Consider the following 22,181-nt stretch of genomic DNA (forward strand, 5'->3'; position numbering starts at 1 on the left):
CAAGCTCACACTAACCCTGACCCTAACCCACCCACTCACACTCTCCCCACACACACTCTCCCTACTCATACTCTCCCCACGCCCACATGCTCTCCCCACACACACTCTCCCTACCACTCTCCCTACTCACACTCTCCCCACTCACACTCCCCACACGCCCACATGCTCTCCCCACACACACTCTCCCCACTCACACTCTCCCCACACGCCCACATGCTCTCCCCACACACACTCTCCCTACCACTCTTCCTACTCACACTCTCCCCACTCACACTCCCCACACGCCCACATGCTCTCCCCACACACACTCTCCCCACACGCCCACATACACTCCCCACACATGCTCTCCCCACACACACTCTCCCCACACCCACATACTCTCCCCACATACACTCCCCACACATGCTCTCCCCACTCACACTCTCCCCACACCCACATACTCTACCCACATACACCCCACATACACTCCCCACTCACACTCCCCACAAGCTCACACTAACCCTGACCTTAACCCACCCACTCACACTCTCCCCATTCGCACTCTATCCACACACACTCTCCCTACTCACACTCTCCCCACTCACACTCCCCACACGCCCTCACACTCTCCCCACTCACACTCTCTCCACACCCACATACTCCCCCCACACACACTCTCCCCACTCACACTCTCCCCACACCCACATACTCTCCCCACATACACTCCCCACACACGCTCTCCCCACACACACTCTCCCCACACCCACATACTCTCCCCACATACACTCCCCACTCACTCACACTTTCCCTACACGTTCACACTCTCCCCACACACTCTCCCCACAAGCTCACACTAACCCTGACCCACCCACTCACACTCTCCCCACTCGCACTCTATCCACACACACTCTCCCTACTCACACTCTCCCCACTCACACTCCCCACACGCCCACACACTCTCCCCACTCACACTCTCCCCACACCCACATACTCCCCCCACACACACTCTCCCCACTCGCACTCTATCCACACACACTCTCCCCACAAGCTCACACTAACCCTGACCCACCCACTCACACTCTCCCCACTCGCACTCTATCCACACACACTCTCCCTACTCACACTCTCCCCACTCACACTCCCCACACGCCCACACACTCTCCCCACACACACTCTCCCCACTCAGACTCACCCCCACTCACACACTCCCCATACACTCACCCACACAATCACTCTACCACTCACACTCGCCCACACACTCACACTCTCCCCACACACACTCGATCCACCACTCACACACACCCACCTACTCACACACCCCATCAATCACAGTCTCCCCACCAATCACACTCATCCATTGCCCATACCTACTCACCCCACACACTCACATTCTCCCTACACACTCACCACTCACACTCATCCATTGCCCATACCTATTCACCCTATCCACTTTCCCCAGCTGCTCACCCCATGCACTCACACTCATCCCCCCAATTCATTCGCACCACTCCCCTGTTCACCTGCACACCATTCACCCCAGCCCATCTGATTATGCTCACCGTATCACTTCATACTCACCCCTCCCCCGTGCGAAAACACCGGATCAAATAGATTGTCCACATAGTGTTCATAGCCACCCCATGGAGTCTCTGCTCTCTGTGCAGAGCCTGTGAAAGGAAGAGTGGTAGGATAGAAAGGACAGACCACAACTCATTGTTAGCATTGTCCATCCTATCGGTGACAGCCTGAGATCTTGGGCATGACTTTACTCTGATTGATGGGTGAGCAGCAGGGCGAGGTTCCTGCCCACCCACCTGACCTCACTCCCAACCACCTGATCCCACTCCCACCCACCTGACCCCACTCCCACCCACTTGATCCCACTCCCACCCACGGGACCCCACTCCCACCCACGGGACCCCACTCCCACCCACGGGACCCCACTCCCACCCACGGGACCCCACTCCCACCCACGGGACCCCACTCTCACCCACCTGACCCCACTCCCACCCATGGGACACCACTCCCAGCCACCTGAACCCCACTCCCACCCACGGGACACCACTCCCACCCACGGGACAACCACTCCCACTCAACTGAACCCCACTCCCACCCAACTGAACCCCACTCCCACCCAACTGACCCCACTCCCACCCACGGGACCCCACTCCCACCCACGGGACCCCATTCTCACCCATGGAACCCCACTCTCACCCACCTGACCCCACTCCCACCCACGGGACCCCACTCCCACCCACAGGACCCCACTCCCACCCACGGGACACCACTCCCAGCCACCTGAACCCCACTCCCACCCACGGGACCCCACTCCCACCCACGGGACACCACTCCCAGCCACCTGACCCCACTTCCACCCACGGGACACCACTCCCAGCCACCTGAACCCCACTCCCACCCACGGGACACCACGCCCACCTACGGGGCACCACTCCCACCCACAGGACCTCACTCCCACCCAAGGGAGCCCACTCCCACCCACGGGACCCCACTCCCACCCACGGGACCACACTCCCACCCACGGGACCACACTCCCACCCACGGGACCACACTCCCACCCACGGGACCACACTCCCACCCACGGGACCACACTCCCACCCACGGGACCACACTCCCACCCACCTGACCCCATTCCCACCCACGGGACCCCACTCCCACCCACCTGACCCCACTCCCACCCACGGGACCCCACTCCCACCCACAGGACCCCACTCCCACCCACGGGACACCACTCCCAGCCACCTGAACCCCACTCCCACCCACGGGACCCCACTCCCACCCACGGGACACCACTCCCATCCACCTGACCCCACTTCCACCCACGGGACACCACTCCCAGCCACCTGAACCCCACTCCCACCCACGGGACACCACGCCCACCTACGGGGCACCACTCCCACCCACAGGACCTCACTCCCACCCAAGGGAGCCCACTCCCACCCACGGGACCCCACTCCCACCCACGGGACCACACTCCCACCCACGGGACCACACTCCCACCCACGGGACCACACTCCCACCCACGGGACCACACTCCCACCCACCTGACCCCATTCCCACCCACGGGACCCCACTCCCACCCACCGGACCCCACTCCCACCCACCGGACCCCACTCCCACCCATGGGACCCCACTCCCACCCATGGGACCCCACTCCCACCCACCTGACCCCAATCCCACCCACAGGACCTCACTCCCACCCAAGGGACCCCATTCCCACCCATGGGACCCCATTCCCACCCACGGGACCCCACTCCCACCCACCTGACCCCACTCCCACCCACGGGACCCCACTCCCACCCACGGGACCCCACGGGACCCCACTCCCACCCACGGGACCCCACGGGACCCCACTCCCACCCACGGGACCCCACTCCCATCCACTGGTGCTTCCTCCAGGACTCTAATTATAGATGCTGGGCCGGTTAGGAGCGGCAGTACACTCATCATTGGGCTACAGCCACTCAGAGAGACGGAAATGGAACATTTAAAACACTGCAGCTAATTAAAAGGCTGACAGGTCTTTTTTGAGAGCAGGAGCCCCAGGTAGAAGAATGTCTGAAGGAACAGCAGCCAGGGAGGGGGGAGGAGCAGAAAGGGCACCCACATTCTCAGGTGCATCTGTGAATGTTTTACTGGATGAAGTAAGGAGCAGAAGGGAACAACTGCTGGGAATTGGGAGCAGGAAGCCCCACAGGAGGGTGGTTCACGCTGTTTGGAGGGAGGGCTTCGAAGCAGCTGGGGCCACCTCCAATACACCGAGAATCGCTACGCAGTGCAGAAAGAGTCTCACTGACCGCATCCCGCCTCTGCCAAGATAAGTCAAGGCACTGTGCCCAATGCACATCCTGTACCAACCATAGAGGCTTCACTCACCACCTTGCCTCGTGTAGTCTTTCTGTGCCATCATCATCATCATAGGCAGTCCCTCGGAATCAAGGAAGACTTGCTTCCTCTCTTAAAATGAGTCCTTAGGTGGCTGAACAGTCCAATATGAGAACCACAGTCCCTGTCACAGGTGGGACAGATAGTCGTTGAGGGTAAGGGAGGGTGGGACTGGTTTGCCGCACGCTCTTTCCGCTGCCTGCGCTTGATTTCTGCAAGCTCTCAGCAACGAGACTCGAGGTGCGCAGTGCCCTCCTGGATGCACTTCCTCCACTTAGGGCGGTCTTTGGCCAGGGACTCCCAGGTGTCGGTGGGGATGTTGCACTTTATCAGGCAGACTTTGAGAGTGTCCTTGTAATGTTTCCTCTGCCCACCTTTGGCTCGTTTGCCGTGAAGGAGTTCCGAGTACAGCGCTTTGGGAGTCTCATGTCTGGCATGCGGACAATGTGGCCTGCCCAGCAGAGCTGATCAGGTGTGGTCAGTGCTTCGATGCTGGGGATGTTGGCTTGGCCTGTTTTGTGCCATCGTGTGAGCGACTGGCTTATACAAAGGAGCAAGCTCTGTACACACAAAACCGCCGTGTGAACTTGCACTGCTTGCGACAAGAGGGTATATTGCTGGTCTTGAAAGGCAGGAGATTTAAAGTGACAATTCCCGGCCGGTCTCATCATCACGGGGGGGGGGTAAGAGAAGGGTTCATGCCACTCACACTACTTTAATCATGAGCTCGCTCTCCCTGCAAAGGAAACGGTCAGGCATAACCAGTGCCAGAGAAATGCAAATGTGGGAGGCCCACTGATACTGAAAACACTAGCCCCGACTTTAGCTTGGAACAGCAGTCGTGCAGGTGAGGACCGAGGCGGGGACAGGCCATCCTGGCCTGGGGCAGGCTGAGGCCTGAAGATCGCTGGAAAAATAATGGCGAGTTCACGGCGCCCGCCATTATTCGTGCACAGAAAACGCAGTGATTTGTGATGAGGGAGAGATTTGCCAGGAGATCCGATTCGCCACAAAATGCCGGACAGTTTGCGCCGCTCCACTGTTGGCCTCACCGGAATAATGCCCAGCCTCGTCATTGTGTGCCATGAAATGCAACATCTCCACCGACACCTGGTAGTCCCTGGCCAAAGACCGCCCTAAGTGGAGGAAGAGCATCCGGGAGGGCGCTGAGCACCTCGAATCTCATCGCCGAGAGCATGCAGAAATCAAGCGCAGGCAGCGGAAGGAGCGTGTGGCAAACTCAACCCTCAACCACTGTCTGTCCCACCTGTGACAGAGACTGTAATTCCTGTATTGGACTGTTCAGTCACCTAAGGACTCATTTTTAGAGTGGAAGCAAGTTTTCCTCGATTTCGAGGGACTGCCTATGATGATGATGATGATGTGTGCCATGAAATTGCTGGTTTTAAGCCGCTAATGCGTACTAATCTCGCCGCAGCTTGTAATTCATGTTGTGAGAACCTTGTTAATGACGTGATTTATGGTCCTGACGTGAAATGCAACCCTGGAGGCCCAGGAAGCGAACAATGATATTGGGGAGTCTCATTCCCAAAGGTCATACATTATTCCTAGAGCTATTTAAATAAAAAAATTTAAAAAAATGTTTTCCTTTCTCTTTTTCCTCTCACTTAATCCTCTCTCTTTTGTTTCCTCTCTTTATTTATCTTTCTGTACCTAATTAGATTCTAAGCCACCCTATTTCCTTCTCTGTCATTCACTCTGTTTCTTTCTCTATCCTTTATCATCATCATAGGCAGTCCCTCGAAACGAGGATGACTTGCTTTCACGCCAAAAAAGGATGAGTTCACAGGTGTTTCAATGAAGGACCTAATATTCCAGGTCCTGAACTACATCCTGAAGGGTGGAAGATACCTGTGCGTGGATTTTTTTAACATGTGGTGGCCTCTGGGTAAAATAGCAGTCAGGCCCCAATGCCGTAATCGAAGCCAGATCTACATGTATAAAGGAGCACTCAGCCAGTTGAGGCAGCTGCTAAGGAGTAGAAGATGGGGCCTTGCGGGTATGTCCCACAGGCGATTTTAACTGTCCGCCCAGGAGCAACCAGGTTCAAATCAAACCAACTGAATCTGCAGTAGAGGAACCTCTGCAGATAATAAGCAGACAGACAGGAAAGGCTGTGGAAAATGGTGAAGTTGGACGTGAGATGGTAACAAAAGGTTGGTAAAGAGTGGGCATGGGTCATAAGAACATAAGAAACAGGAGCAGGAATCGTCCATTCGGCATCTTGAGCCTGCTCTGCCATTCAATATCATGGCTGATCTTCTACTTTACCTCCACTTTCCTGCACTGTCCCCATATCCCTTGATTCGCAAAATCTATCAATCTCTGCCTTGAATATACTCAACGACTGAGCCTCTCTAGCCCTTTGTGGTAGAGAATTCCAAAGATTCACCACCCTCTGAGTGAAGAAATGTCTCCTCATCCCAGTCCTAAATGGACGACCCCTTTTTCTGAGACTGTGACCCCTGGTTCTAGACTCCCCAGCCAAGTGAAACCTCCTCCCTGCATCTACCCTGTCAAGCCCTGTAAGAATTGTGTATGTTTCAATGCGATCACCTCTCATTCTTCTAAACTCTAGAGAATATAAGCCTAGTCTACTTAATCACTCCTCGTAGGATAATCCCCCCATCCCAGGAATCAGTCTGGTGAACCTTTGTTGCACTCCTTCTAAAGCAAGTAAATCCTTCCTTAGGTAAGGATCCCAAAACTGTGCACAGTACTCCAGATGTGATCTCACCAGGGCCCTATATAATTGCAGTAACACATCTTTACTCTTGTACTCAAATCCTCTTGTAATACCACTTGTTTTCTTAATTGCTTGCTGTACCTGTATGTTAACTTTCATTGATTCGTGTACAAGGGCACCCAGATCCCTCTGAACATCAACATTTCACAATCTCTCACCATTTAAAAAATACTCTGCTTTTCTACTTTTCCTACTAAAGTGAATAACTTCACATTTCTCCACATTATATTCCATTTGCCATGTTCTTGCCCACTCACTGAGCCTGTCTATATCCCCTTCAAGCCTCTGCATCCTCCTCACAACTTACATTCCCACCTAGCTTTGTATCATCAGCAAACTTGGATATTTTACATTTAGTCCCCTCATCCAAATCATTGATACAGATTGTGAATAGCTGGGGCCCAAGCACCGATCCCTGCAGTACCCCACTAGTTACAGCCTGCCAACCCAAAAATGACCCGTTTATTCCTACTCTCTGTTTTCTGACCGTTAGCCAATCCTCAATCCATGTTAGCATATTACCCCCAATCCCATGAGCCCTGTTTTTGTTTAATTATCGTCATCGTAGGTAGTATCAGCTTTAAAAAGATAATAATGTTCTTACACTCAGCCGTTATTCCTTCAAGGGAAAATGTCGCTGATTACACAGTTCAACAAGCTTTTCAGGTTTTGACATTGTTAGGGTGCCTTGGGAAAAGAAGCCAGACGCTCCACCGACCACCATGACACATCCACATCCACAACTTCCACATCCACATCTACACCTCCTCCTAGATCTACATTCAGCTCTTCCTCATCAACATCTCCTCCCACATCCACATCTCTCACATCACAACTCCCACATCCAGATCTATATCCACATCGACCATAACCACCTCACCAATATCCATATCTCCCATATCAACATCCACAAATCCCACACCCACGCCCACAAATCCCACATTGATGTCCACACCTCCAACACCCGTGACAACACCTCCCATATCAACATCAACAATTGAAACATCCATTTCAACAATTCCCACATCCACAACTCCAACATCCACAACTCCCACATCCATGTCCACAACTCCCACATCCTCATCCACAACTCTTCCCACTAACTGCTGGTTAAACACTACAGGTTAAACACTGACTGCTGGTTATACACTGCTGACTAAACACTGACTGCTGGTTATACACTGCTAACTAAACACTAGCTGCTGGTTATACACTGCTGACTAAACACTGACTGCTGACTAAATACTGACTGCTGGTTATACACTGCTGACTAAACACTAGCTGCTGGTTATACACTGCTGACTAAACACTGACTGCTGACTAAACATTGACTGCTGGTTATGCACTGCTGACTAAACATTGACTGCTGGTTATAACCTGCTGCTTATGCACTGCTGGTTAAATAACAACTGCTGGTTAAACACTGACTGTTGCTTAAATACTGCTGGGTAAACACTGACTGTTGGTTACACACAGCTTGTGTGGCACGAATGTTACTTGCCATGCCTGAATGTTGTCCAGGTCTTGCTGTATGCGGGTATAGACTGTTTCATTATCTGAGGAGGTGCGAATGGCATTGAACACTGTAATCATCAGCGAGCATCCCATTTTTGACCTTATGATGGAGGGAAGATCATTGATAAAGCAGCTGAAGATGATTGGGCCTAGGATACTGCCCTGAGGAACTCTTGCAGTGATATCCGTGGGCTGTGATGATTGGCCTCCAACCACCACAACCATTTTCCTTTGTGCTAGGTATGACTCCAGCCAGTGGAGAGTTTTCCCCTGATTCCAATTGAGTTCAGTTTTACTAGTGCTCCTTGATGCCACACTCAGTCTGTTATGTATTCATGCTTTGGGGGGGGGGGGGGGGTCACCAGACACCAGCAGGCGCCACGGTCGGAGATCATCGGGCTGTACGCATGTGGCATGTGTGCTTGGTCACCTGTATATAAGCTTGATGTCTTTGTCACGCAGGCACTGTCACGCAGGGCTGGAATAAAGATGGATCAGGTTGTGACGGAGCAGCGTTCGTTTCTTGGGTTACTCAACTACTTTGGTAATTTCTTACCCAGATTGAGCACTTTACTACAGCCATTGCATGTATTACTAAGAAAAGGCGACAACTGGGTCTGGGATGTGTCTCAAGATAGAGCCTTTGAGAAAGCCAAGAATCTGCTATGTTCAAACAAGTTGCTTGTTCATTATGATCCGCGTAAGGGTATTGTATTGGCCTGTGATGCTTCATCATATGGGGTTGGCTGTGGGCAAATGAATAGGGCAAGCTACAACCTGTTGCATATGCTTTGAGAAGTCTGTCTAAAGCAGAAAGAGCTTACAGTATGGTAGAGGAAGAAGCTTTGGCCTGTGTGTATGGGGTAAAAATAATGCACCAGTACCTGTTTGGTCTACGTGTTGAATTAGAAACGGATCACAAGCCACTTATTTCATTGTTTGCGAAAAACAAAGGTATTAATACCAATGCATCATCTAGCATTCAAAGGTGGGCGCTGACATTGTCTATCTATGATTACTTCATCCGTCATAGACCTGGTACTGCGAATTGTGCCGATGCACTGAGTCGTCTGCCCTTACCCACAACTGAGAAGGAGACGCCTCAACCTGCAAACCTACTGTTAGTAATGGATGCTTTTGAGAGGAACCCCTGTCACTGCTCAACAAGTTAGGATCTGGACTAGCCATGACTCTATTTTATCAGTTGTGAAACGGTGTGTACCCAGTGGTGATTGGTCTGCCGTACCTATGGAGATGCGTGAGGAGACCAAACCTTACAACTGTTGCAAGGATGAGCAGTCAGACTGTTTACTGTGGGGTAATCATGTAATCACGCCTAAGAAAGGGTGAGAAAAATTTGTACGTGAATGTCATAGCACTCGTTCCTGGTATTGTCATGATGAAGTCCATTGCTAGGTCTCATGTATGGTGGCCTGGAATTGACCCTGATCTGGAATCATGCGTGCATCAGTGCAACACTTGCATACAGCTAAGTAAAGTACCAGCGGAATCTCCGCTGAGTCTTTGGTCGTGGCCATCCAAACCATGGTCGAGGATCCACATTGATTTTGCGGGCCCGTTCCTAGGAAAGATGTTTTTTGTCGTAGTAGATGCATATTCTAAGTGGATAGAGTGTGTTATTATATCATCCAGCATGTCTACAGCTACCATTGAGAGCCTTCGTATCATGTTTGCTACTCATGGTTTGCCTGACATTGTTGTGAGCGACAACGGATCTTGCTTTACAAGTCTGGAGTTCCAGGAGTTCATGAAACTCAATGGCATCAGACATGTGAGATCAGCTCCATTCAAGCCTGCTTCTAATGGTCAAGCTGAGTGTGCCATTCAAATGATCAAACAAAGTATGAAACATGTAACTCAGGGTTCACTGCAGAGACAGTTGTCATGTATATTGCTCAGTTACAGGTCAAGACCTCATACGCTTACCGGGGTCTCCCCTGCTGAACTACCGATGAAGAGAAATCTCAAGACCAGACTTTCTCTTGTTCATCCTGATTTGAATGATCTTGTTGAAAACAGACGTCAAAGTCAGCAATGGTGTCATGATCGTGTTGCTTTGTCACATGACATCTCGGTCAGCGATCCAGTTTATGTACTGAACTACGGTCAAGATCCAAAGTGGATCGCCGGCACTGTTACAGCCAAGGAGGGTAACAGAGTGTTTATTGTCGTGCTCAAGAATGAGCAAACATGCAGGAGAAACCTTGACCCAGGTTAAACTGCGGCACACGGATGAACTGGAACCGAGTGAGGAAGATGCAACCAACCATTGTTCACTCATCAGAGGACTCTGCTGACATGACTGACTCTGAACCTTCAGTCTCTGATGTGATCATGACCACTCCCATCAGATCGACTACTCAGCCCTCAGTCTCAACGGACTCAAAACGCTCGCCCAGAGCCAAAGTTGAATTGAGACGATCAACTCGTGAGAGGAAAGCCCCAGCCCGTCTTAATTTGTAAAAAAACTGTTGTTAATATTTTAAAAGGGGGATGTTGTTATGTGTTAATGCTTGGGGATCACCAGACACCAGAGGGCGCCTCGGTCGGAGGTCATCGGGCTGTATGCATGTGGCATGTGTGCTTGGTCACTGTATATAAGCTGGGTGTCTTTGTCACGCAGGCACTATCGGGCTGGAATAAAGATGGATCAGGTTGCACCTGAGTGAGTTTACAGTAACCAGACTCTTGAGTCATTACACAGTCAAATGCTGCCTTGATGTCAAGGGCAGTCACTGTCACCTCACCTCTGGAATTCAGCTCTTTTGTCCATGTTTGGAGCAAGGCTGTAATGAGGTCTGGAGCCGATTGGTTCTGGCGGAACCCAAACTGGGCATCAGTGAGCAGGTTATTGATGAGTAAGTGCTGCTTGATAACACTGTCAATTACACCTTCCATCACTTTGCTGATGATTAAGAGTAGACTGATGGGGCGGAAATTGGCCGGATTGGATTTGTCCTGCTTTTTGTGGATAGGACATACCTGGGCAGTTTTCCACATTATTGGATGGATGCCAGTGTTATAATTGTACTGGAACAGTGTGGCTGGAGGCATGGCTAGTTCTGGAGCACAAGTCTTCAGCATGACAGCCGGGACGTTGTCGGGGCCCATAGCCTGTGCTGTATCCAGTGCCGTTTCTTGATTTCATGTGGGGTGAATCGAATTGGCTGAAGACTGGCTTCTGTGATGGTGGGGACCTCAGGAGGAGGACGATATGGATCATCCACTCGGCATTTCTGGCTGAAGATAGTTGCAAACGCTTCAGCCTTTTCCTTTTCATTCACGTGCTGGGCTCTGCCATTATTGAGGATGGAGATATTCATGGAGCCTCCTCCTCCTCCTGTTAGTTGATTAATGGAACTCTACCATGTGGCAGGACTGCAGAGCTTTGATCTGATCCGTTGATTGTGGGAACGCTGAGCCCACATATATAGCATGCTGCTTCTGCTGTTTAGCATGCATGTAGTCCTGTGTTGCAGCTTCCCCAGGTTGGCACCTCATTTTTAGGTACGCCTGCAACTGCTCCTGGCATGCTCTTCTACACTCTTCATTGAACCAGGGTTGATCCCTTGGCTTGATGGTAATGGTAGAGTGAGGGATATGCCGGACAATGAGGTTCCAGATTGTGGTGGAATACAATTCTGCTGCTGATGATGGCCCACTGTGCCTCATGGATGCTCATTTGAGCTGCCAGATCTGTTCTGAATCTATCCCATTTAGCATGGTGGTAGTGCCAAACAACATGATGGAGGGGGTCCTCAGTATGAAGACGGGACTCCGTCTCGACAATGATTGCGCAGTGATCATTGCTACCAATGCTGTCATGGACAGATGCATCTGCGACAGGTAGATTGGTGAGGACGAGGTCAAGTAGGTTTTTCCCTCGTGTTGGCTCTCTCATCATCTGTCGAAGGCCCAGTCTGGCAGCTATGTCTTTCAGGACTCAGCCAGCTCGGTCAGTAGTGGTGCTACCGAGCCACTCTTGGGGATGGACATTGAAGTCCCCCACCCAGAGTACATTCTGTGCCCTTGCAGACTAAACATTGACTGTGGGTTAAACACAGACTGACTGCTGGTTATACACTGCTAGTTAAATACCAACTGCTGGTTAAACACTGACTGCAATTTATACACAGCTAGTTAAATGCTTGGCAATTGTGTAGCACAAATGTTACTTGCCACTTATCAGTCCATGCCTGAATGTCGTCCAGGTCTTGCTGCAGGCGGGCATAGACTGCTTCATTTTCTGAGGAGTTGCGAATGGCACTGAACACTGTGCAGTCATCAGCGAACATCCCTACTTCTGGCCTTATGATGGAGTGAAGGTCATTAGTGAAGCAGTTGAAGATGGTTGGGCCTAGGACTCTGTCCTGAGGATCTTCTGTAGTGATGTCCTGGGGCTGTGATGATAGACCTCCAACCACCACAACCATCTTCCTTTGTGCTAGGTATGACTCCAGCCAGTGGAGAGTTTTCCCCCTGATTCCCACTGACTTCAGTTTTACTAGGGCTGCTAAACACTAACTACTGGTTGAATAAACACTGACTGACGGTTATACACTGCTGGTTAGACACTGACTGCTGGTTATAGAATCATAGGGCTAGAACCTCCACTTTTTTGTGATTATTGCCCAAAAATGGGCATTATTTCCGCTGTGGGTGGTAAAAAAGTGTTTTCAGATCACCAGCTTCTCACCCATTCTTAAAACACCTAGTTTACATTTTTGAAAATGGACATTACCGCGAGCGATATCAAATGGGCGGTAGTGTTACATTTTTTTGACCTTCTGCCATCCTAAGCAACAGCATGGCAATGCTCAATTCCCGCAATTCAGGAGGTCAAGGGTCATCATGACATGCGCAGAAGAGGAGACAGAGAGAGGGAGCGCAGAGACACTGAAAGCGTGTCTGGCTGTTGTGGGAGGCACGACGGAGATTCACCAGTAGCAAAAAGTCTACTAAGCACCAAGAACATAGTTGGCACCGAGTTTTTGTCCAACAAATAAGATATAACATAGAATGGATGGAGGAGGCCCTGGAGCTGGTAGCCAGGAGCACTGGTGGCAGAGGGTTCCCAGTGGTCCCCAAGCGCGGCACGCCACCCCGAGGTTCCGCACCACCACTGCGAACGACAGGTGAGAGCAAGGACCAAGATCCTGCTTCTGCATCAGAGAATGTTGCCCCCTTGGCACCCCCTGCTCCCGTACCCGTGCACCCACTGCATCTGTCTTCATCCCCCAATGAGACACCGCCTGAAGAGCTCCTCGGCCAGGCGCCGTGGAGCGAGGAGGGGAAGGGGTAGAGGTGGGCAGAAGGAGAGGGGGGAAGGAAAGTGAGGTGCATGTGCACAGGTGATGGCTGTGTTATATCTCCATCTGGGTGTATGCAATTTGTTGCAATGTATGGGGGCTGGGGACCATGCTCCTGCTTTGCCTTTGTATTCTGTGTTGGTGGACATGTCATTTATGTCAATGGTGGAAAAAGTGGGGTGTGGGCGTGGGTTGGGTGTTATTGGCTGTGATACTTATGATTTCATATCAATGTTGGTATTAAACTTCTGTTATTGAACATAACCTTGTTGGGCATTGTCTCAGATAGCTGGACCGTTACACACTGATGATTCCTTACCATGAAAGGGTTAAATACAACTTAACATCAATGAAAGTAACTTTAACTGGCACCAAGATGATGGGCATCATTGATGTCTGAGCTGCACACACAGCAGTGTGTCAGTGTTGTCACTCACATCAACTCTCTTTCAGGCAAATCGTTCAGATATCAGCTCCTTACTTAAGAGTAGGATTTAACAAATGCCAGCCACACCGCTGGTGTTCATTCCGATTAGTTCCACTTTTGGTGGGTGGTTTTTTGAGCGAGCGATTTTGTGGGCGATATGTGTGCGAGGTGGTGAAATTGATGATGGGCAATCTCCATGGCCGTTAGTTTGGGTAAATATGCTCTTTACGACAAAAAACAGTTGCCGGACGTTCATATTGAATCTCAGCGTTAATTCCGTGCGGAAAATAACGCTAGGCGATATTATGGGCGTTGATTTTGTCCATTCTGCTGATTCCGCCCCAAAAAAATGGGCGGGCAGGAATATTTTATCCCGCCGTTAAGCCCATTGGGAAAATGATGGTCGGCGATAAGTCTCCTGAAAAAGCCCGTCAGTTTCCATTTTGTGCCAAAATGGACGATATATAGGCGTTATACGTCATTTCAGCGGTAAAATTGGCGTTAAGTGGGCGATAAGCATGCAAAAAAAGTGGAGGTTCTAGCCCCTTGACAATTACACCACGGAAGGAGGCCATTTCGGGCCATCGTGTCCATGTCAGCCGACAAAGAGCTATCCAGCCCAATCTCACTTTCCAGCTCTTGGTCCGTAGCCCTGTAGGTCACGACGCTTCGTGCACATCCTAGCACTTTTTAAATGTGGTGAGGGTTTCTGCCTCTACCACCCTTTCAGGCAGTGAGTTCCAGAGCCCCACCACCCTCTGGGTGAAGAAAGCTCCCCTCAAATTCCCTCTAAACCTCCTACCAATTACTTTAAATCTATGCTGATTTATACACTGCTGGTGAAACACTGACCACTAGTTAAACAATGACTGCTGGTTAAACACTGACTACCGGTTAAACATATGAAGTTATTTTTTATCAATGCACATTCCTATTGCAGAGCTTTGCACGTTGGGAATGCATATCGGAAATTTTCATCCGCCTGCTCCAATTTTCAATCTATAATTGAATAAAATGTGGAAGGTATGGCCCCGAATTTCCGATGCATAACTCGCTGTGTGGCAGGAGGTGAGGCTCTATGCCAAGTATGCACTCATAAAATCGTCTCCCAACTGCTGGAGGCATCTCACTACAGTCTTGCTACAACTATATAAGTTATTGGTGAGGCCACACCTGGAATACTGCGTGCAGTTTTGGTTTCCATATTTACGAAAGGATATACTTGCTTTAAAGGCAGTTCAGAGAAGGTTCATTAGGTTGATTCCGGGGATGAGGGAGTTGACTTATGAGGAAAGTGTCATGTATTTCATACTACTGTATATAACTGTACCTTACCATGCTATACATGACTGTAACTAGATATGACCTGTAACCACAAGCATACTTTACCACCAGGGGTGCACTTGCAGGAGACACTGCATACCTGTTCCACGCAGGTATATAAAGGCAGGTCTCAGGCACGTGCGGCACTCGAGAGCTGTGAAATAAAAGTGCAGGTCCAGAGTGACCTTGACTTCAGCATGTGCCTCGTGTAAGTCTGTACTGCAGGGTCAGGACTTTACAGTGGCGACGAGTTACGGGATCAATCCACAGAATGGCTACAAACGGCTCAGATGAGAAATACAATGCTGGAGACAATTGGGAGGACTTTATAGAAAGGCTCCAGCAAAGCTTTGTAACCAAAGACTGGTTGGGCGACGATAAGGCAGACAAGAGAAGAGCCCATCTCTTGACCAGCTGTGACTCGAAAACACATACGCCTTAATGAAGGATCTGCTGGCACCTGAGAAACCAGCGAGCAAGTCATTTGAGGAGTTGAGTACACTGGTGAGAGACCACCTGAAGCCAGCGAGCAGCCTACACATGGCCAGACACAGGTTCTACAACTACAGACGCTGTGTGGGCCAGAGCATACCCGACTTTGTGGCGGAACTTCGGAGGCTGGCTAGTTTATGTGAGTTCTCCGATGAACTAAGGAGAGAAGTACTGAGAGACTTTTTTATTGAAGGAATAGGCCATGCAGGCATATTCCGAAAGCTTATAGAGACCAAGAATTTGACCCTAGAGGCAGCAGCACTGATCGCACAGATATTCTTGGCAGGAGAAGAAGAAACGAGGTTGATCTATACTGCGGGTACGACAACTAACGAAACATCGGAACAAAGGGTTCACAATGTGAGACAAGCCGCTACCCCCACACACAGACAAAGGCAGGAAAGCAGGCCTTCAACAGCAGGCAGTGGTGCCAGAAGCCATCAAGGGCCACATGAACGGCCGTTCACACCTCATCAACCCACAATGCGAGCAATCAACTACAGACTGAGAGAAGTTCAAGAGAGATCAGCCAGACACAGCTCATCCTTCGGAAACAATGGAAGCAGTCTGTGCTGGAGATGTGGGGAAAGGCACTCAACAAGGGGTTGTCAATTTCAGCATGCTGTTTGCAGAAACTGCAACTATACAGGGCACTTGGCTCGCATGTGCAGAAAAACAGCAGCTCGGCTGGTATACGAATCGGTAGGGTCGGAAAGCGGACCAGGAGACGGTGGGGACAGTGCCCGGGACGCAGAGGTACAGCGGGTCAACCCGATCAATGTCCACTGTTCTTACAACAAGACGCCTCCAATAATGATGAGGGTCCTACTCAACGGGATACCCGTCAACTTGGAACTGGACATGGGAGCTAGTCAATCTCTCATGAGCGTCCAACAATTTGAACAACTGTGGCCGCACAAAAGCAACAGACCAAAACTCACAAGGATCGACACCAAACTAAGGACCTAGAGCAAAGAAATCGCCCCAGTCCTTGGCAGCGCCATGCTCTCAGTCACACACAAAGGGATGGTGAACCGACTTCCCCTGTGGATTGTCCCCGGAGATCTACCAGCACAGTTGGGGAGAAGCTGGCTGGCAAAACTAAATTGGAACTGGGATGATGTTCACGCCATGTCGTCAGAGGAACGGACCTCCTGCTCAACAGTTCTAAGTCGTTTTGAACATCTCTTTCAGTCAGGTGTGGGCACCTTCAAAGGGGCCAAAGTTAAAATCTACATCACACAGGATGCCAGACCGGTCCATCACAAGGCTAGAGCTGTGCCTTATGTGATGAGGGAAAAGATTGAACACGAACTGGACCGGCTTCTGCGGGAAGGCATTATCTCACCCATGAAATTTAGCGACTGGGCAAGTCCCATCGTCCCCGTCATGAAGCCTGATGGATCCGTACGAATCTGTGGGGATTACAAGTCTACCATAAACAGAGTCTCCCTACAGGACCAATACCCGCTGCCCAGAGCGGAGGACCTATTTGCCACATTGGCTGGAGGAAAACTTTTCTCGAAACTAGACCTCACATCTGCGTATATGACAGAACTGACCAAAGAGTCTAAGCTACTCACCACCATCAACACACATCGAGGCCTTTTTATGTACAATCGATGCCCATTCGACATCAGGTTGGCAGCTGCTATATTCCAGCGCAACATGGAGAGTCTGCTCAAGTCCATCCCGGGGACGGCTGTGTTTCAAGATGACATACTCATCACGGGCAGGGACACCGACTCCCATCTCCGCAATTTGGAGGATGTACTAAGTCGATTGGATCGGGTAGGCCTAAGAGTTAAGAAATCAAAGTGTCTGTTTCTCGCGCCCTAGGTTGAATTTTTGGGCAGAAGGATTGCCGCTGATGGGATCCACCCAGCAGAATCCAAAACCGAAGCAATTCATCTGGCACCCAGGCCCCGGAATGTCTCGGGCTACTCAATTACTTATGCAGAACTTGAGCACGCTGCTGGAGCCTCTCCACGTGCTACTTAGAAAGGGGTGCGATTGGTTTTGGGAGGACGCCCAAGAACGCGCCTTCAATAAGGCACACAACCATCTATGTTCCAACAGTGTTTTAGCCTTTTTTGACCCAGGTAAAAAGCTAATTCTCACATGTGATGCGTCAGCGTACGGGGTCAGGTGCGTTTTACACCATGTCAATGATGCGAGTAAATTACAACCCATTGCTTATGCCTCCAGGTCACTTTTGTGGGCGGAGCGCGGGTACGGTATGGTTGAGAAGGAGGCGCTCGCGTGCGTGTACGGTGTTAAAAAGATGCACCAATACCTTTGCGGGGCCAAGTTCGCGTTAGAAACCGACCACAAACCCCTCACGTCCCTGCTATCCGAGTGCAAGGCAATAAACGCCAACGCCTCGGCGTGCATTCAGCGGTGGGCATTCATGCTGGCGTCTTACGACTACACAATAAGGCACAGACAACTGTGCCGACGCGCTTAGCAGGCTATCCCTGGCGACCACGGAAGGGTCCGATGAACAGGACTGTGAGATGGTCATGGCAATCAATGCCTTTGAATCCACAGGTTCGCCCATGACGGCTCGCCAAATCAGAGCCTGGACGACCAGCGACCCCACGTTATCCTTAGTCAAAAGATGTGTTTTAACTGGTGACTGGGCAGAGGCTCACGATGCCTGCCCCGAGGAGATCAAACCTTTCCATAGGCGCATGCATGAACTATCACTACAGGCAGCCGAGTAGTTATGCCCTTGCGAGGCAGAGAGGCATTTGTCTGGGAGCTCCACCGTGAACACCCGGGGATCGTCCTCATGAAGGCCATAGCCAGATCCCACGTCTGGTGGCCTGGCATTGATGCGGACTTGGAGCTCTGCGTCCGGCGGTACACCATTTGTGCCCAACTCAGTAATGCCCCCAGGGAGGCTCCCCTAAGCCCCGGCCCTGGCCCACCAAACCATGGTCGCGGGTGCATGTTGACTATGCGGGCCCATTCATGGGCAAAATGTTCCTTGTAGTCGTCGATGCATTTTCAAAGTGGATCGAGTGCACCATTTTAAACTCAAGCACCACCTTCACCACTGTGGAGAGCCTTAGAACCATGTTTGCAACGCACGGAATTCCTGACATATTGGTCAGTGATAATGGTCCGTGATTCACCAGCACAGAATTTCAAGATTTTATAGTTGACCACGGCATAAATCACGTTAAAACGGCACCGTTCAAGCCGGCCTCCAATGGCCAGGCGGAGAGAGCAGTGCATATCGTTAAACAAGACATACTAAAAATCCAAGGTCCCACGCTGCAGAGCCGCCTGTCGCGACTGCTGCTGGCACACAGATCTCATTCGCATTCGTTGACTGGGGTTCCCCCCGCGCAACTATTGATGAAACGGACCTTAAAGACTAGGCTCTCGTTAATCCTCCCAGACATGCATGAAATTGTTGAGGCAAAGTGCCAGAAGCTAACTGAATACCATGACCAAAATTCGAGGGGGAGGTGGAATGAGGTAGGGGACAAAGTGTTTGTGCTAAACTATGGCAGGGGTCCCAAATGGCTTGCAGGGACAGTAACAGGCAAGGAAGGAAACAGGCTACTGGTTGTACAAATGGACAATGGCCAAACCTGCCGGAGGCATGTAGACCAAGTAAAAAGTAGATTCATCAACGACACTGCAGAACCAGAGGCAGACTAAAATGTGGAACCCACACCACACCTGGTGGACAGACAGAGGGAACAACCTGAGGAAAGGGCAGTCTCAACAGACAGCCATGGCGAGATACCAGCAATCATACTGAACGAAACAGACAGCCCAGGCGAGATACCAGCAATCACACTGAAAGAAAAACAGTCACCAAGGCAAACAACTGAACCACAACTAAGACGCTCCACGCGAGAGCGTAGACCACCTGAGAGACTGAATCTATAAAGACAATATGACCTTGGGGGAGGGTGATGTCATGTATCTCACACTACTGTATATAACTGTATCTTACCATGCTATACATGACTGTAACTAGATATGACCTGTAACCACAAGCATACTTTACCACTAGGGGTGCACTTGCAGGAGACACTGCATACCTGTTCCACAGGTCTCAGGCAAGTGTGGCACTCGAGAGCTGTGAAATAAAGGTGCAGGTCCAGAGTGACCTTGACTTCAGCATGTGCCTTGTGTACGTCTGTACTGCAGGGTCAGGACTTTACAGAAAGGTTGAGTAGGTTGGGCCTCTACTCATTGGAATTCAGAAGAATGAGAGGTGATCTTATTGAAATGTATAAGATTATGAGAGGGCTTGACAAGGTGGATGCAGAGAGGATGTTTCCACTGATGGAAGAGGCTAGAACTAGAGGGCCGCTCATTTAAAACAGAGATGAGGAGAAATTTCTTCTCTCAGAGGGTTGTAAATCTGTGGAATTCGCTGCCTTAGAGAGCTGTGGAAGTTGGGACATTGAATAAATTTAAGACAGAAATAGACAGTTTCTTAAACAATAAGGGGATAAGGGATTATGGGGAGCGGGCGGGGAAGTGGAGCTGAGTCCATGATCAGATCAGCTATGATCTTAATGAATGACGGAGCAGGCTCGAGGGGCCGTATGGTCTACTCCTGCTCCTATTTCTTATGTTCTTTTGTTCTTGTCGCAGCCGGTTACAATTAGATTATTTATTTGTTTACAAGCAGAGCTGTCACCCTGACAGATCCGTGTCTCTGGTCCACTTACCACCATACATATGCAGATCGGCCTGTGACCTATCCTGGGATATGAATGTTGGAGGCAGAGGAGGTGCCTGGATGTTGGGTGCTGGTGGGATTATTCCTTCACAATCCTCAGGTAATGACCTAGAGAAACACAGCAGACAGTGATCAATACAGCAGACAATGACAGTGCTCAATACACAACACAGTGACCCTGTTCAATACAGTGACAGCGACCATGCACAACACAGCAGGCAGAGCTCAACACAGTAGGCTGTGCTGCAACATTTTCTCTGCTCTTTTTCTGATGATGCTGTGGCTGGAAAGTTCCCTTTTATATGAATCCCACCAGAGTAGGAGTTCCTCACGTCCCAGTGGCCAGGGGAACTCAGCTGAAAATCTTGCCCTGACTCTCCAGTACCTCATCCAAGTGGAAATTCTTCATTGTGTAAGTGAGAACCATCAAAATCTTGAACTGTGGGTGTATCGTTGCCAAGCACAATTCTCACGCAACATACACACGTGAGCGCATGTGCTTCCCAGCACGGACCCTGATGCGCGCAGCATTGAGAACCTTGGAAATGGACGCCAGCGAAGATATGTGCTGGATGTGCACGATAAGGTGTAGACAGCAGAGTTCCGAGTGGGCTGAAGTTTACAAAGGATGAAAGATGGAAGGTCAGCCAGGAGAGCATTAGAACAGTCATGTCTAGAGGTGAAAAAAAACATGTATGAAGGTTTCAGCAGCAGAAGGGCTGAGGCATAGGCAGAGACGCGCGATGTTATGGAGGTGGAAGTAGGCAGTCTTTGAGATGGAGAGGATATGGGTCGGAAATTCAGCTCAGAGTCGAATAGGACACTGAGATTGTGAACGATCTGAGACAGTGGCCAGAGAGAGGGATGGAGTTTACATAATGTTGTAGAGCGTAGATATATATATAGACTTAGGCATTAGGCACCTGCTGGATATTTAAAACTCACATAAGCTTAAATGGACACACACATAAAATGGCTGCCCAGGCATTATGGGAAATCAGGTAGTCAAGCTGTGAACTGTTGAACGTTCACTGACCGAGCAATAACCCTGTGAGGCCCACTGTAGGAATGCCTGGGAAGACAGAGATAAGAAGGAAACCATCTCCTGTGAACAAGGCCGTGAAACCAATTATTTCAGGAAGAAAGATAAGAGGGAAACCATTTGCTGTAAACAAGGATATATACCAATTATTTCTCCCAGATGAAAGAACTAGGGAGAGAACATATAAAGTCATCGATCAACCCAAATTGACAATGGTTCCCTGGTTACTAGGAGAATTCTATTGGATTAAAAAACCTATATGTAATCTATAATCGTTATGATTGGCTTGTGTCCAGCCGTGATGAGCTGTGTAACTGCAGTAAGCTGTTTTTTTAACTGTTGTAAAACATATAAAGGTACATGTAACTCTTTGTTCTGTGAAGAGAAACCTGGATACGGTCCTGAGTTTTTCCTTCCCGCTGAGCGTAATAAAGCTGCTTCAGCATTGGAACCGACCCTGAGTGTTGAGTGATTCTTCAGAGAAAACACTAACGCTAACAATGGCGTAGTCGGCAGGATTTCCCGGAGTCGCTGAACGCCCTTGAAAAAAAAAACCCGGGTGAGTATAAAAAACGATTTTTAAATTATAAAAGTGCGGAAGGTGGATGCTGGTTGATCGACACGAGGGAACGGTCCAATATCTCAAACACCTAGCCTGAGCCTGAATTAAGAGGACAGTAGTCCCACGT

General features: G+C 50.1%; 1 protein-coding gene across 1 annotated transcript in view; it reads right to left on the reverse strand.

The window, feature by feature from the left end:
* myo15b (myosin XVB) overlaps window positions 1-22,181 on the reverse strand; it is a 480,192-nt gene that overhangs the window by 175,691 nt on the left and 282,320 nt on the right. Inside the window, exons 35-36 of the mRNA XM_070856827.1 lie at window positions 20,440-20,558; window positions 1,558-1,646 (exon numbers count right to left, since the gene is read on the reverse strand). Of these exons, the coding sequence (XP_070712928.1) occupies window positions 1,558-1,646; window positions 20,440-20,558 (208 nt within the window). The remainder of the gene's footprint in view (window positions 1-1,557; window positions 1,647-20,439; window positions 20,559-22,181) is intronic.

The sequence above is a fragment of the Pristiophorus japonicus genome, chromosome 16, assembly GCF_044704955.1.
Source record: "Pristiophorus japonicus isolate sPriJap1 chromosome 16, sPriJap1.hap1, whole genome shotgun sequence".
Taxonomy (NCBI): Eukaryota; Metazoa; Chordata; class Chondrichthyes; family Pristiophoridae; genus Pristiophorus; species Pristiophorus japonicus.